Genomic DNA, 16,182 nt, shown 5'->3' with positions numbered 1-16,182 from the left:
ATTAGACCTTGGGATCTCTCTTGAAAGCCTATTTAATTGTTACAGAAAGTACGGACGTATTCACTGGTTGTAAATTCCATTTCCGGGTTGGTTCATCTGAATAAATCTCAAAAAACAAGAAATTGTCAAAAGAATTTACAATTTAGGTTTTGTTAACCCTTGTGGGTTGCTCCCATTCACTATCTTTTTGGTTTTTTGGTGTAAAAAAAACGACTGAATTAAACGACTGTAAAAATGTATCAGATTTTTTTTTCTTTTTTTTTCATAAATATGTTGATTAACCTCAGTACTAACCTACCAAATGTTTACAAAATTTCCATGATTTTAACTCTTTAATTGCCAAGTTCATAAGTGACTGATTTGTCACTGATTTGGGGGGGGCACAAATTGACTGATTTTCAATATAAAAAGAGATTGTGGACTGGATTTTTAAAAAACCTTTCTCACAGTCTTGGGCTTGTCAAAGATTGGTAAAAACATTGGATTTGATGCATTTTTTATTTTTGTGCAGCATCAGTTTTTATGTTTGTCTCTTTTATATTGAAAATCTGTAATTTTGTGTGCTTTTTCCATCAAATCAGTTTTTTCAGGAGAATCAGAGACGATTGAGATGCAAAATTCTCTTCAAAGTATTTTATTAAAGAATTGTGTCAGACAGCTTGAAATACAATACTGGTCATAGGGTGTACCTGCATTGGTAAAATTATAATGACAATGACCCCGTTCTGAGTTTTTCAGTGATTTAAATAGTTCCCCAGTTTTAGTAGCCCTCCCATTCGAAGAATCTGTTTGTACTGTGCCTGTATCTTTGCAACCTTTAAGTTGCTACACAAAAAGACAGCCATTGCTGGTAAAACACAGTGCCTTTGTTTTCTAACGCATCATAAAGCTATCTTGCTATTCTTACCAAGGTCACACGTCCCCCATCCAGGCCTAGCTGTGGAAAAACACTGTCATGTGCAAGCAACAGAGAGACAACCTAATTAATTTAGACCTTAACCATAAGAAACATTAAAAGTATACCATATAAAACCTTTATACTAATCTTAACCCTCTGGGGTCTAAGTTTTTTTGTGATAAAACACTCAATATTTCTCTACCATAACACCACTTATGAGCTTGGCAATTAAAGAATTAAAATCATGGAATTTTTTTTAAACATTTGGTAGTTTTTATTAGAACTGAAGGCGATAAACAGATTTATGAAAAGAAATTGGAAAAATATTCATATGATACATTTTTACAGCCCTTTAATTTAGTGGCTTTTTTGTACACGAACAACCCGAAAAGGTAGTAAATTTGCCCATGGTATATTGTTGATGTTTTTTCACATTTCAAAGCATTTTCTCAAAATATGCGTAAATATAAGATTTGTCACCAAAAATCATTCCATTTGCTGAAACACAGAGAAAGCTGTGGCCAAATTAAGCCATAAAAAAAACAAAAATGGCCTCAACAACCCACAAGGGTTAAATGGTTTAGGTTAACTGATGCCTCAATAAAATGATTTATGGTTTCCACCATAACCACTACTTATTTTTGCAGTTAAACCTGGGAATAGCAGGTTTTTCATACATTTCAAACTTATTAAGTGGATTGGATAAACATGGTAGATGAGAAGAAAATACATTTCAGCAAATTTTATATCTTTTCTTAGCTCTGTTAAAGAGATCCAATTCTTTACTTTTCTATGTGTCAGTTTCACTCATCCTTTGGACCAAGCCCTAAGTGGCCATGCAGCTGTAGTTTCGGGAGCTGAGATTTTCATTTCGGGAGGCTTTAACTGCAAATACCAATGCCTGGTGTCCATGTTTCACTACCATCCAGTGAGGGGAATTAACCATCTTGCTGAGATGATCCATGACCGAGCCCAGCACTGCATGGAGATCTTAAAAAAACATTTCTATGTAGTTGGTGGATTGTGCAACCTACGTAAGTTCTATACAGATCAAATGGCCTGCGAGATGTATGACCCTATCCAAGATATCTGGACCGTGTTCACCCCTCTTCCCATCCCCCATGTTGGATCAGCCTCTGCTGTTTTGGAGGAGAAGCTGTATATTTTAGGCGGTTATTGCCAGGAGGATTACAGCGAGGCCAGGCTTGCTCACCGCTATGACCCTGTCACTCAGAAATGGCAGAGCATGGGCAACATGCCAGGCCCCGTCACAGACACTCGGGCGTGCCTTCTTTATCTGCCAGCTCATATTAGAAAATAAGAATTTAAACAGATATATTTGCCATATTAGTATAAATAATTTAATAAAATGTTGTGTAGGTGGTTCTTTCTCTCTCGCTCTCTCTCTCTCTCAGACATCGAGGCAGATTGTTGTGCCAGCGCGACGTCATTGCCATAGAAAGTGCAAATAATCCAGAAACAGCAGAATGCAACAGGATGCACAGATCGGATCTGAACAGTTGTGATACACAATATGGACAGTGAGTCAAATCGGATATGGACTGACAGTGTGAACAATGTTTTAGTTTGTGAACCTGTGGTGTGTTTGCAAAAATGTGTTTGAGTTTGATTAAAAGCTGTGTAGGGAGATGGGCGCCAGTTTATTTGGGTTTTTACCCTTCTACATTTTCTTTTGTTTGTTTTAGTCCAGTAGAGAGTTAAGCTAAGTGTCTTTCATTTTGTTTTGTTTGGGAATTTATTTGCTAAAATCCTTTAGTAAGAGACCATTTTGTTTGTTATTTTGGCCTGGCCCTCTCCAGAGGATTCTTTGTTTACTAATTTTGCTTAATCTTTGCCTTTACCTTATTTATCTCTAATAAATCTATGAAGCTTACTTTTGGGTACTCTGTCTCTCTTAATGGTGCTAGTCCTGATATTGTGTAACCCTTACTGAAATATCAGGTGTTTGTTTTATTAGAGCTGGGATAGAAGATCTTGTTACTTCATCCCCAAACCCCTAGACTAGAGAAAGGAAACAATTAGGGCCTTTTCCCTGGAAAACCAACATTTCTGCTCAAATCCCTGCCACGTCCCTCACATAGTTTTACATTAAATAACATCATATTTGTCCTAATCTTTAGTAACTAAACCCTAAACACACTTTTTTAGTTAATGATCTGTAAGAATGGTTCTTTGTTAGTGCTCTTCATTGATTTGAGTAAATTTGTGACATATTGGTATAAAGGGTCTTAATCCCTTACGAAACAAAAATATATTGCAGTATATTGGAAAATATCATGCTGTTAGGCAAGATATTCCCATATATGGGATTTAATATTTATATTTTCCAATATATTAAAATATATGCATAAACCATACGTGTATTTATGATACAAAATATATTGCAATCAAGAACAAGAAGGGCATGATATTTTTTCATGTAATAGTTTGTCTTTATATGCTTTGATATATTGCAATATATGCATAGACCACATATATGTGTGTGTGTGTGTGTGTGTGTGTGTGTGTGTGTGTGTGTGTGTACCTGGTAATTATCACGTTGTGGGGACCAATTGTCCCCACAAAGATAGGAATACCAGTGTTTTTGTGACCTTGTGGGGACATTTTGATGTCCCCGTGAGGAAACAAGCTTATAAATCAAACAGAATGATGTTTCTTGAAAATGTGAAGTACTAAAAGGGTTTCTGTGATGGTTGGGGTTAGGGAATGGGGTAGGTTAGGGGAATAGAATATAAAGTTAGTATGGTATAAAATGCATTACATCTATGGAATGTCCCCACAAAACATGGAAACCTGTCTGTGTGTGTGTGTGTGTGTGTGTGTGTGTGTGTGTGTGTGTGTGTGTGTGTGTGTGTGTGTGTGTGTGTCAGAGCACATAGCTTGCTATGCTCGAGTAGGAAGCTGAGATTCAGGCACGAAGAGAGATGCGTAACAGACACCAGCAACAGGAGGCTGAAAGATAGGTCCTGACCTATGATCCTGACCCACACTCCTAATCAGTAGGTGGCGGTAGTGCACCTAAAAGTAAAACTCACCTGCCAGTAAAACTCAAGAAAAAAAGAAGAAGAAGAATGTCAAAAAATCCATCAACAATAGAATCTGCAAGCTAAGACACCAGGTGAAGAGCAAAAGCATGATTATATAAGTTGTTTAAATCAGTGAAGAACCTAGATGGACTCCTAACCAGGATAACAGACTGTTCTTTTGGCAATTTATTTCTTTGCTTTTCCACAGTTCCCAATACTTCTTGAAAGTATTTATTTATTCATAGTTGTCTGTGCATTTTGTTTTTAGATATTGTCTTTATATTGTATAATCAGTCTGTGTTAATATGTGGTGCAAATGTTTGTATATTGCATATTTAAGTATTTATATATTTTAGATGTTACATGTACATATACTGTATCCTCATATATATGTTCATACATTGTATGTGCATGTTCTCATATATGTACACATGTTGTGCATACATTTAGAATACATATTTTTCCATCTAATTTTACATATATGTAAAATGTATTCCACAAAATATCGAACACATATCTATTTCCATATAGTTGTACATATATTTGAAATATATTTTACCATATAGTAAACATACATTTGTCACTATATCTGTACATATATTGTTAATACATGTTCCCATATATGCACATATATTTCACATCTAATTTTACATATATTTAAAATGTATTCCAAAATATATCGAACACATATCTACATATATTTAATGTATTTTCCATGTAATTTTACATATATTTGAAATATATTCTACCATATAGTAAACATACATGTGACACTATATCTGTACATATATTGTTAAAACATTTTCACATATAAATTGAAATACAATATTGCGGATATTTATAAATATAATATTGCATAAATTTTTAAATATATAAACACATATATTATACTCATGTACAATATATTAAAAGTGGCAATAATTTGTATATTTTGCAATATACTGCAATATATTACACATATATAGAATATATGTACCATCAATATATTATTCCATGTATTGCCAATATATAATATATTGAAAATGAAAAGTAAAATAATATATCACAATTTATTACAATATATTTCAAGTAATATATTGGTAAATATATTTTCCTTTCGTAAGGGATGCTACAATATATGATGTAAAAGTGAGTGCTGCCCTTTTCAGGTTAAACGGTGGGTACTGCAGTTGAATTTTCCTGTTGGTTGTTGCGGTACTAAGGCATGTAAGCATTACGACTCTACGTAAGCAGCTTCAAGCTCACCACGCCCTTGTTACGAGCTCACCACACCCTTGGTACAAGCTCACCATGCCCTAGGCAGTATAAAAACCATCTTGTTTCATCAAAACCACTGTAGCGAGTCAGGAGTTGGAATTGTGAGTATTTAAACAATCAGGGGCCTCATTTATAAAATGCTGCGTAAAAACCATCCTACATTTGATCTTACGATCATTTAACAAAAATGCGTACGTGTGATTCATAAACCGAACGTACTCGCAGAAAATGCGCATACCCCTTTCAAATCTATCAATCGCAAATTAACTTGAACTTGTGCGCGCAGCCGAGCAGTTTCAGATCTCCGCCTTTAAACGATGCGTAATTAATGTCAGACATATAAAAGAGCGCTTGTCAATGTTTAAACCCAATTTCAAACAGCAACGGCTTATATTTCCAAAAACCTGCAGCAATCAGAAAAGCAAAAGTGCGTACGTCTGCTCAGACCCTGACGTGGTACTAAGCACTTTTCCACGTCAAAGACAGTTTTTATAAATATGGACTTTGCAGTGGATTTTTGCCTAAGCACACTTTACGATCAAATCTGTTTGGGCACGCATACACACAGGCTCACCCCCGTTGGCCATTTGGGGGTCGCTACAGCAACAAAAAATATGTTTGTGCTTGTTTTTGTCCAATTGTCAAGTTGCTTATATCCTTGGAATCCTTCGAGCCAAACAAAATGTATATCTCAGATTTTTTTGCGCCTTGAGAAATGTTTACGTCATTTTCGATTTTGTTGGAAAAATCTAAAACAAACTAGTCCTAGGTTTTTCGCCCGATCGGAACCAATCCAGTGCTAAAATATTCCTTAGAGTGTGAATATGAAAAGTTTTCGACTCACTGTTGTCACGCCACGCCCAAACATATGATGTGGGCGGAGCCACTTGCACTTTATTGACTTTATCTGTCAGGAAACAGACAGATCGGCTTACCCATCAGTCTGTTAGCTGCCTCGACATGTCAAGATCACATATATCCCAGCACATAGAGCCTTTTTTACCAGAGTACCAACACATCTCTACTGTGTCTGTTCCTCGAACAAATAAATACAGAGCACCGTTTACCTCGTCTCGTACAAATCTTATTAACATAAAATTAGAACACAATACATTAACAGATGAAACTCAAATGTTAAAATTCAGCATTCTTAAAGGCGGAGTCCATGATGTTTGAAAGCCAATGTTGATATTTGAAATCACCTAAACAAACACGCCCCTACCCCAATAGAATCTGGACCTTCTGTTGATAGACCCGCCCCACACATACGCAACACGGCATTTGATTTGATTGGCTATAAGTGTGTTTTGGTAGTCGGCCCGTCTAATTTTCCAAAGCGTTTTTCAAACATCGTGGACTCCGCCTTTAACATTAGATCGCTTACCAATAAAGAACCTATTATCAATGAAATAATTACTGACCAAAACTTAGATGCACTCTGTTTAACAGAGACCTGGCTTAAAGCAGACGATTACATCAGTTTAAACGAATCCACCCCACAAGACTATTACTATAAACACGTTCCTCGTCTAAAAGGGAGAGGGGGTGGTGTAGCTACAACATACAACAAAATATTTAAAGTAAACCATAAATTTAATTCGTTTGAAATAATACTGTTAAATATGGGAATAACTGATCGTAACAACAAACAGCTTTCGTTCATTTTAACTACCATATATAGGCCTCCGGGCCACCACATAGATTTTCTTAAAGAAATAGCAGACTTCCTATCTGAGCTTACAGTCACTGTAGATAAAGCTCTTATCGTTGGTGATTTTAATATCCATGTGGATAACCCAAAAGATGCATTAGGACGTGCGTTTATGGATGTTCTAAATTCTCTCTGTATTAAACAAAACGTGCCAGGGCCCACACATACTCGTAAGCACACATTAGACTTAATTCTGTCACTCGGACTCAATATTAATGACATCGAGATATCACCCCAGAGCCATGCAGTTCCCTTTCAGTCGGTCACTACGACGTCACGTCGTGACCGACGAATTGGGAACTCGCTTAGAGAGACCAATCTGCTTCGAATACTACTAAAACGCCAATGAACTTGGCATTGAGATATTTGCATAATGCTGGCGCCGCCCCGCCAGGTGCGTATATAAGGAGCACGTGCAAATAGGGAAATCAGCTTTTTATCGCTTCGAAAGCCGGCAGTATCTGCTACTGAGAAGCTACTTTACTCTGTTGGGATCGATTGCGGAAGTTGGTTGGACTGGCAGTACCACAGCGGACGCTTCGCAGTATTCCACAGGCTCTACATCTTTTTGTTTTGAGTTTAGTGTGTGCGTTGCCTTTCCCTGTGCGCATCATCAACTGAGCATCTGAGTGAATTTCCCTAAAAGAGTGATACGGAGAGCTTTGTGCCTTGTTAAAGGCAGCCACTCTCTCGTATATCCGGAGATCAGCGTCCTTTTCAGGATGGCTTTTCGTCCGTGCGATCTTGGATGCGGAAAGTATATGGGTCCGAAGGACGGTCACGAGCGTTGTCTTTCATGCTTGGGCATCGAGCATGCGGAGGCAGCGTTTGCTGGGGGTAAGTGTTCTAACTGCGAGAACATGTCCCTTGTGGATTTGCGGAGACGGTTGTCTTTCCTTCTGGAAAAACGCAATCCGCGTCCGACGAGTTCCGAACTCCCTCCGGTCGGGTCGTGACGCCGGAGTTCGATCCAGAGATGGTGGCCGTGCTCGCTCGAGCGGCGGAGACCGTAGGGTTAGAGTGGGTTCACCCTCCTCAGCCCGAACCGTCCCGCCTGGATGATTGGTTCTTTGGAGCTGCCCGGGTTTCACAACCCTCTCCGCCGGTGCCTTTCTTCCCCGAGGTGCACGAGGAGCTGACTAGAACCTGGAAGTCGCCGTTTTCTACGAGATTACGGCCGTTTCAGCCCTCCCCCCTCACCTCCCTCACCGATGGAGCCGCTAAGGGTTATTCGGGGATCCCCCCGTGGAGCGTGCGGTCGCGATGCAGTTGTGTCCGGCCACCGCTCCCTCCTGGAAGGACTGCCCAACCCTCCCCTCTCGTGCTTGCAGACAGTCCTCCGGTTTAACGGGTGCTGCCCACCAGGCATTCGGAGAGGCGGCTTCAGCCCTGCACGCTATGGCGTTGCTGCAGGTTCATCAAGCTAAGGCCTTGAGAGATCTGCACGAGGGAGGACACGACTCGCCTGTCCTTTCGGAGCTCCGGGCCGCTACGGATCTGGCTCTCCGCGCTACTAAGGTCACAGCGCAGGCGATTGGTCGTGCCATGTCCACGATGGTGGTCCAGGAACGCCACTTATGGCTCTGTCTGGCGGACATGTCGGACGCAGAGAAGAACAAGTTCTTAGACGCTCCCGTGTCCCAGGCTGGTCTTTTCGGTGAGTCGGTGGAGTCTTTCGCCCAGCAGTTCTCCGCCGGCCAGAAGCAGACGGAGGCGATCACTCCGATCATGCCCCGGCGCAAGCGACCTGCATCTCGCCCTCCAGCGCCGGCTGCCCCGTCTGCTCCTCGCCGAGGGCGCCCTCCGGCGGCTGCCTCCGCCCCCCCCCGCTAGAACATCTTCCAGGCCACAGAGGGGGAACAGCCGTCGGCAGCCCCACCCGCTTCCCGTGGTAAACGGAAATCGAAGCGGCCCTGAGACGGGCGACCTGGATTTGGATGGGATCACTCAGCGGGAGACGGTGATGGCACCGCTCCTTCCACCGGTAGAGGGCCGGGTGGAAAATCTTTGGTTTCGTTTTGTTTCTGTTCCGCCGGCTTCTCAGCCGGCACCCACAAAACCACAAAAAGAGTGCATTCCTATTCCTTTTCCAGGTCTCCAGAGGATCGAGAGAGACGTGAGCGGGCAGTCAGATGCTCTTCCTCCCTCTCCTCTATCGCCAGCGGGTGTTCTGAGGAGTTCGAGTTCTCCACTGCGGAGACCGGACCACCAGCAACCCCTTCGGAGTCTGCGTCCTCCGCTGAGGAGACCAGACGACCGTCTCCCTCAGCGGACTCAGGTCAGTGTCACACACACACATACTGTAGATGCTTATGCTGTCACAGCAGACGCACCGGCAGTCCCACCTGTCTCGCTTCGCTGCCCCACCGCGGGTACACCGGTAGTGCCGTTAATTCCTCTCGTACGGTCTCTGGGGGCTTGGCTTCAGCTTCCCAGCCCGTCTCGTTGGGTTTTACGCATGATCCGCCTCGGTTACGAAATTCAATTCAACCGGCACACACCCAAATTCTCGGACGTACGTTTCACCACAGTGAAAGCGTCCGATGCACATGTACTGCGTGCAGAGGTCGCAGTCCTATTGGCGAAGGATGCGATTCAGCCGGTCCCTCTTACCGAGATGAGATCGGGTTTTTACAGCCCGTATTTCATAGTACCCAAGAAAAGCGGCGGGTTACGACCAATTTTGGATTTGCGCATCCTGAACAAATCTCTTCAGAAGAGGTCTTTCAGGATGATTACACCGAAGCAAATATTCAGTTCGATACGCCCCCAAGATTGGTTTGCAGCAATAGACCTGAAAGACGCGTACTTTCATGTGTCCATTCTCCCTCGTCACAGACCGTTTCTCCGGTTTGCGTTCGAGGGACGGGCATATCAGTACAAAGTTTTACCGTTCGGGCTGTCTCTCTCTCCCCGTGTGTTCACAAAAGTAGTGGAGGCGGCGTTAAAGCCCCTCAGAGAGAGCGGTGTTCGCATATTGGCTTACCTCGACGATTGGCTTATAATAGCGGATTCTCGGCGGACGCTGTGCGAGCACAGAGATCTAACGCTTCGGCATCTCGCCCGTTTGGGTCTTCGGGTCAACTGGGAAAAGAGCAAACTCTGCCCCACGCAGAGGATCTCTTTTCTCGGTATGGAACTGGACTCGATCGATTTATCGGCGCGTTTGACAGAAGAGCGCTTCCAATCAATTCTGACTTGCCTCGGTTCATTCCGAGGGAAGAATGCGGTCCCTCTGAAACAATTTCAGAGATTCCTGGGGCGTATGGCAGCAGCAGCGGCCGTGACACTGCTCGGACTGCTCCATATGAGACCGCTTCAGCGTTGGCTTCACGATCGAGTCCCGAGGAGAGCGTGGCGCGCCGGCATCCATCGTGTAACCATTACACCTGCGTGTCGCCTAACATTCCCCCCGTGGTCAGACCCCGCGTTTCTCAGGACCGGCGTGTCCATGAGACAGGTCTCCCGGCATGCTGTTGTCCATACAGATGCCTCCGACACGGGCTGGGGAGCCACGTACGACGAGCTCACGGCTTCGGGGGTGTGGACAGCACCCCAGTTGCATTGGCATATCAATTGCCGCGAGTTATGGGCAGTATATCTGGGACTCGTACGCTTCGCTACGGAGCTGCGAGGGAAGGATGTACTAATACGCTCAGACAACACTGCGACTGTAGCGTATATCAACTGTCAAGGCGGTTTGCGCTCCCGTCACCTGTCGCATCTCGCTCGTCATCTCCTCCTTTGGAGTCAGAAGCATCTGAGGTCCCTTCGTGCCATGTACATCCCGGGCTCGCTCAACACAGCGGCAGACGCGCTTTCCCGAGCTGCGCGCCCCGGCGAATGGCGACTCCACCCCCAGATGTCCAGCTGATTTGGAGGAAGTTCGGTTGTGCGCAGATAGACCTATTTGCGTCGCCGGACGATACACACTGTCGCCTATTTTATTCACTAACCGAGGGCAGCCTCGGCGTGGATGCGTTGGCACACAGCTGGCCGCGGGGCATGCGCAAATACGCGTTCCCCCCAGTGAGCCTAATAGCACAGACCCTGTGCAAAGTCAGGCAGGACGAGGAGAGCCTTTTAATGATCGCCCCATATTGGACGACCAGGAATTGGTTTCCGGAACTAATGCTCCTCGCGACAGCCCCTCCCTGGCGGATTCCCCTGAGGAAGGACCTTCTTTCTCAAGGAGGGGGCACATTATGGCACCCTCGCCCCGACCTGTGGAATCTCCACGTCTGGTTGTTGAGTGCGCACAAGGTTTAAGTGATTTACCCCAGGCGGTATCTAACACAATCGACGCGGCACGAGCTCCGTCTACGAGACGGGCTTACGCGTTTAAATGGAACCTTTTCGTCACTTGGTGCTCTTCGCAACGCGAGGACCCCAGAGAATGCCCTATTAACATCGTGCTTTTATATCTTCAACATAGGTTAGACGGTAGGCTGTCACCCTCCACTATTAAAGTTGATATCGCCGCTATATCTGCTCATCACTCACTTATTAACGGCAGATCAGTTGGCCAGCATGATTTGGTTATTAGATTCCTGAGAGGCGCTCGTAGGCTAAACCCCTCGCGCCCTCCTTCTATTCCTCCCTGGGACTTGTCCATGGTGCTGAAAGCACTCCAAGGTCCGCCATTCGAGCCTTTGCAGTCTGCGGGTCTGAAGCTTTTATCAATGAAAGCTCTGACCCTGCTGGCATTGGCCTCAGTGAAAAGAGTAGGGGATTTACATGCATTCTCTGTTGACGATTCGTGCCTTCAGTTTGGTCCTGCTGTCTCAAGCGTGACATTGAGACCCAGACCAGGCTACGTGCCCAAAGTTCCCACCACTCCCTTCAGAGATCAGGTGGTGAGCTTGCAAGCGTTGCCTTTGGAGCAGGCAAACCCAACCGAGGCTTTGTTGTGCCCCGTACGCGCACTGCGATTCTACGTGGACCGCACGCAAAGCCTCAGGACCTCAGACCAGCTCTTTGTTTGTTATGGTGGTCAGCAGAGAGGGAGAGCTGTCACTAAGCAGAGGATGTCTCATTGGATAGTTGATACTATCGCCCTGGCTTATAATCTTCAGGGTATTCCTTGCCCCTTTAATTTGAGAGCGCACTCCACACGGAGTGTTGCTTCATCTTGGGCTCTCGCCCGTGGTTCCTCGCTAACAGACATCTGTAGAGCTGCTGATTGGGCCACACCTTATACGTTCATTAGATTTTACAGTGTTCGTATCGAGCCTGTATCCTCTCGTGTCCTTTCCTCACCAGGGAGGGCACGGAGAGCAGACTCGCAAGTCGGCTTGCAGCCTCCGACTGAGGCTCCAAATTGAGTTTCAGTATGGAAGGCCATCAGAGCAAAAATGCTCTTCCTCCACTGCCTTGGCAGCCTTTGTTGCGGAGCATTGGCTGTCAGCCTTTCACTAGCTGTATTCTTACGAACCTACGTGTTTGGCCAGCGCCCCACATTGTGTCCCATCGGGTTCCTTTGTGAGTATTATTCCGTGGGGTTAATCCTACCAGCCCACGTTTCCCTTAGCAGAGCACTGCTTTGCTGACACAGCCACGGCTGTCATGTTACCTCAACTACGGTTGACTTTCGCCCACCATTAGCCCTTTAGAGGGGCGGTGGCTTCCGCAGCGTTCCTATCCCGCTCTGGTAGGGCGCTTCCCAGTCGCTGGCACTACTGTGGGGTTAAAGGAACATCTAGTGCCCGGCCTTTCTGCCTTATCCTATTTCTCCATTCCCTTAAGGGGATTTGGAGGGCTTTTTGCAGACACTGGAAGAGGTCAGCCCCTAGTGGCGTTTTGGTAGGGATTCCCAATTCGTCGGTCACGACGTGACGTCGTAGTGACCGACTGAAAGGGAACGTCTCGGTTACGGATGTAACCCTCGTTCCCTGAAGGAGGGAACGGAGACGTCACGTCCCGTCGCCACAGGTGCTGCCACCTGCTGTTACGGCCGGTCACCTTTCCGGCTTTCTCAGCGAACAGAAGCTGATTTCCCTATTTGCACGTGCTCCTTATATACGCACCTGGCGGGGCGGCGCCAGCATTATGCAAATATCTCAATGCCAAGTTCATTGGCGTTTTAGTAGTATTCGAAGCAGATTGGTCTCTCTAAGCGAGTTCCCAATTCGTCGGTCACGACGTGACGTCTCCGTTCCCTCCTTCAGGGAACGAGGGTTACATCCGTAACCGAGACGTTTCAGATCATTGCCTTGTGTCATACACGATACTTCTAGATAGGACCGCTCAGTCTACAACATGCTACAGATCAGCCAGAACAATAATGTCCACCACTAAAGATAGCTTTATTAGCACTCTTCCAGACCTGTCTCAAATGAAACATGTAGCAGATAACCGTGAAGATCTGGATATTATAATAAAAAACCTGAACAATGTTTGCCCTAGCAAGTTGGATGCCGTTGCTCCCATTCGAAAAAAGAGAATCAAAGAAAAAACGCCAGCTCCATGGTATGACCATCATACTGCAGCCTTTAAAAAAGTAGCTAGAAAAATGGAAAGAAACTACCGAAGCACAAAGTTAGAGGTATGGCGTTCAGCATGGAAAGAGAGTGTTCAACACTACAGACCAGGCTATTAAAATCGCCAGATCTACCTATCTCAGTACGCTTATTAAAGAAAATCATAACAACCTTTGTTTCCTCTTTAGCACAGTTGCGAAACTGACTAGAAACAAAGAACAAACAGAAACCAATAGTAAACTCCAACACAATAGTAATGACTCCATGAACTTCTTTACTAACAAAATTACGTTTATTAGGGAAAACATAGAAATTACGCAAGCAGCCACCACTATACCCAATAGTACATTTAACACTAGATTACCATACGAACATCTTAAGTCATTTAAACCTACTACAATAGAAGAGCTCTCTAAATTAGTAATGTCATCCAAATCATCGTCCTGTATACTAGACCCCGTTCCCACAAAATTACTAAAAGAGGTATTTCTTGTAGGGTCAGACACGGTACTAAATATCTTTAACTCATCTCTAGAATTAGGATACGTTCCAACAGCTTTCAAACTAGCAGTTTTTAGACCGCTCATTAAAAAAACAAACCTTGACCAGGGAGATCTTAATAACTTTAGACCAATCTCAAATCTACCTTTTCTTTCTAAAATATTAGAAAAACTAGTAGCAAGCCAGCTACGCACATTCATAGCGAATAATAATACATATGAAAAGTTCCAATCAGGATTCAGGCCCCACCATAGCACTGCTTAGAGTTACAAATGACCTCCTATTAACATCCGATCGTGGTGAAATCTCAATCCTTATATTACTAGACCTTAGTGCAGCCTTTGACACAATAGATCACAGAATCTTACTCAATAGACTAGAAAACTATGTTGGCATCAGTGGTCAGGCGTTAGCCTGGTTCAGATCGTATCTAACCAATTGATATCACTTTGTTTATGTAAATGAGGAAGAGTCATATCACTCCCCCGTTAAATATGGCGTACCTCAGGGATCATTTCTAGGCCCTATCCTATTCTCGTTATATATGTTACCTCTAGGAGACATTATCAGGAAACATAACATAAGTTTTCACTGCTATGTGGATGATACCCAGCTTTACATCTCGTCACATCCTAGCAAAACCCACCAGTTTGCTATGCTAACAGACTGCATTAGTGATATTAGGGACTGGATGGCACATAACTTTCTTATGCTAAACTCCAATAAGACTGAGATACTTATTATTGAACCAAATCGCTACAAACATAATATGTCAGATTACAAGTTGTCCGTAGATGGCTGCACGGTGGTGCCATCTTCCATGATTAAGAATTTAGGCATAATGTTCGACAGCAATTTATCTTTCGATAGTCATATCTCCAACATCTGCCGCACAGCATTCTTCCATCTTAGAAATATCTCAAAAATACGCCATATGCTGTCTGCATCAGATGCAGAAAAGCTTATCCATGCTTTTATGACCTCTAGAATAGACTATTGTAACTCGTTACTTGGGGGATGCCATTCAAATCAGGTAAACAAGCTACAGCTGGTTCAAAACGCTGCCGCAAGAGTGCTTACTCGATCTAAAAAGTATGACCACATTACTCCAATTCTGGCATCTTTACATTGGCTACGAGTTAAATATCGCATACAATTTAAAATTTTACTAATCACCTACAAAGCCTTAAATGGCCGAGCACCCTCGTATTTTAAAGAACTACTATCAGAATACAATCCACCACGTAAACTGCGCTCACAAAATTCTGGTAAATTCATTATCCCTAGAATATCAAAAGTGTCTAAAGGTGGTAGATCCTTTTCCTACTTGGCCCCTAAGCTCTGGAATGATTTACTAAATAATGTTCGAGTATCAGACACCGTCGATCAATTTAAATCTAAACTTAAGACATTCTTCTTTAACAAAGCATTCACATAAAATGTCCAGTAAATGTACTTTTCCCGCAGTAGTTATTTTGTCTAGAACAAAGCACTCACATACCTCATATGGGTAATATACTATTGCCGCAATAGTTAGCCTGTCTGGAACCGAGCTGACTTAAACCACTATAATGTATGACGCTTGCATTACATGCGAACGGCCCCTATGCTAATAGAACTCTGTTTTTGTCTCCCTGTCTCGTCCTCGACCCCGAGGACAATGAGACAAATAGACCTAGTTCCTGTTGCTGTGAAGGTCATCACACCACTGATCTACTGGCTGTCCTTCAACGTGATGCCCAGCCGATGCGCGACCACCGGCTTAACCAGTTTAATCCGCTTACGCGATTCCTATACCTACCGTATCTATATATATATAAATATATTAATTTCCCCCAAGGGTTTTTGTCCTTCTAGGAGTTTTTCCCACCGGGTTTTCTCCTAGGGGGGGTTTTCGTCCCAGGGAGAGTCAGCCAACTTTGGCTTAACTTAGCACTTTACTGTATAAGCTACATTATTAATACGCTTGCTTGTACGGTTTAACCTTAGCCGCTATATTCTACATCTTATATTATCTATTGATTTTCTGTGTTCTCCTCTACATCTACTCATGTAAAGCTGCTTTGCAACAATTAACAATTGTGAAAAGCGCTATATAAATAAAATTGAATTGAAATTGAATTGAATATAACTGGGGACAGGAATGAGATATCGACTCCAAATTTGGTACACGTATACCGGGGCCCAATCTGTTGTCAGGTGCAAAAAAATCTGCCACTTGACCACTAGTTGGCGCTATAACATGACATCAATTTTGAAGGGCTATAACAATATAAATCTTGGACCGAT

At 43.7% G+C, this 16,182-nt stretch overlaps 1 protein-coding gene across 3 annotated transcripts in view; it reads left to right on the top strand.

Annotated features, from left to right (window-relative positions):
• The window catches only part of LOC141353302 (kelch-like protein 33), a 91,790-nt gene extending 88,998 nt beyond the window's left edge, over window positions 1–2,792 (top strand). Inside the window, exon 4 of one of the 3 annotated variants that reach the window (XM_073859783.1) lies at window positions 2,314–2,792. In XM_073859783.1, coding sequence (XP_073715884.1) covers window positions 2,314–2,443 — 130 coding nt within the window. In that variant the 3' untranslated portion in view covers window positions 2,444–2,792. Of the gene's footprint in view, window positions 1–1,699 lie in introns of all 3 variants that reach the window. The other 2 variants (XM_073859786.1, XM_073859782.1) reach the window with 2 other exon arrangements.
• The last annotated feature ends 13,390 nt before the right edge of the window (window positions 2,793–16,182 follow it).

The sequence above is a fragment of the Misgurnus anguillicaudatus genome, chromosome 21 (assembly GCF_027580225.2).
Source record: "Misgurnus anguillicaudatus chromosome 21, ASM2758022v2, whole genome shotgun sequence".
Taxonomy (NCBI): domain Eukaryota; kingdom Metazoa; phylum Chordata; class Actinopteri; order Cypriniformes; family Cobitidae; genus Misgurnus; species Misgurnus anguillicaudatus.
This window is presented reverse-complemented; position numbering and strand designations above follow the sequence as displayed.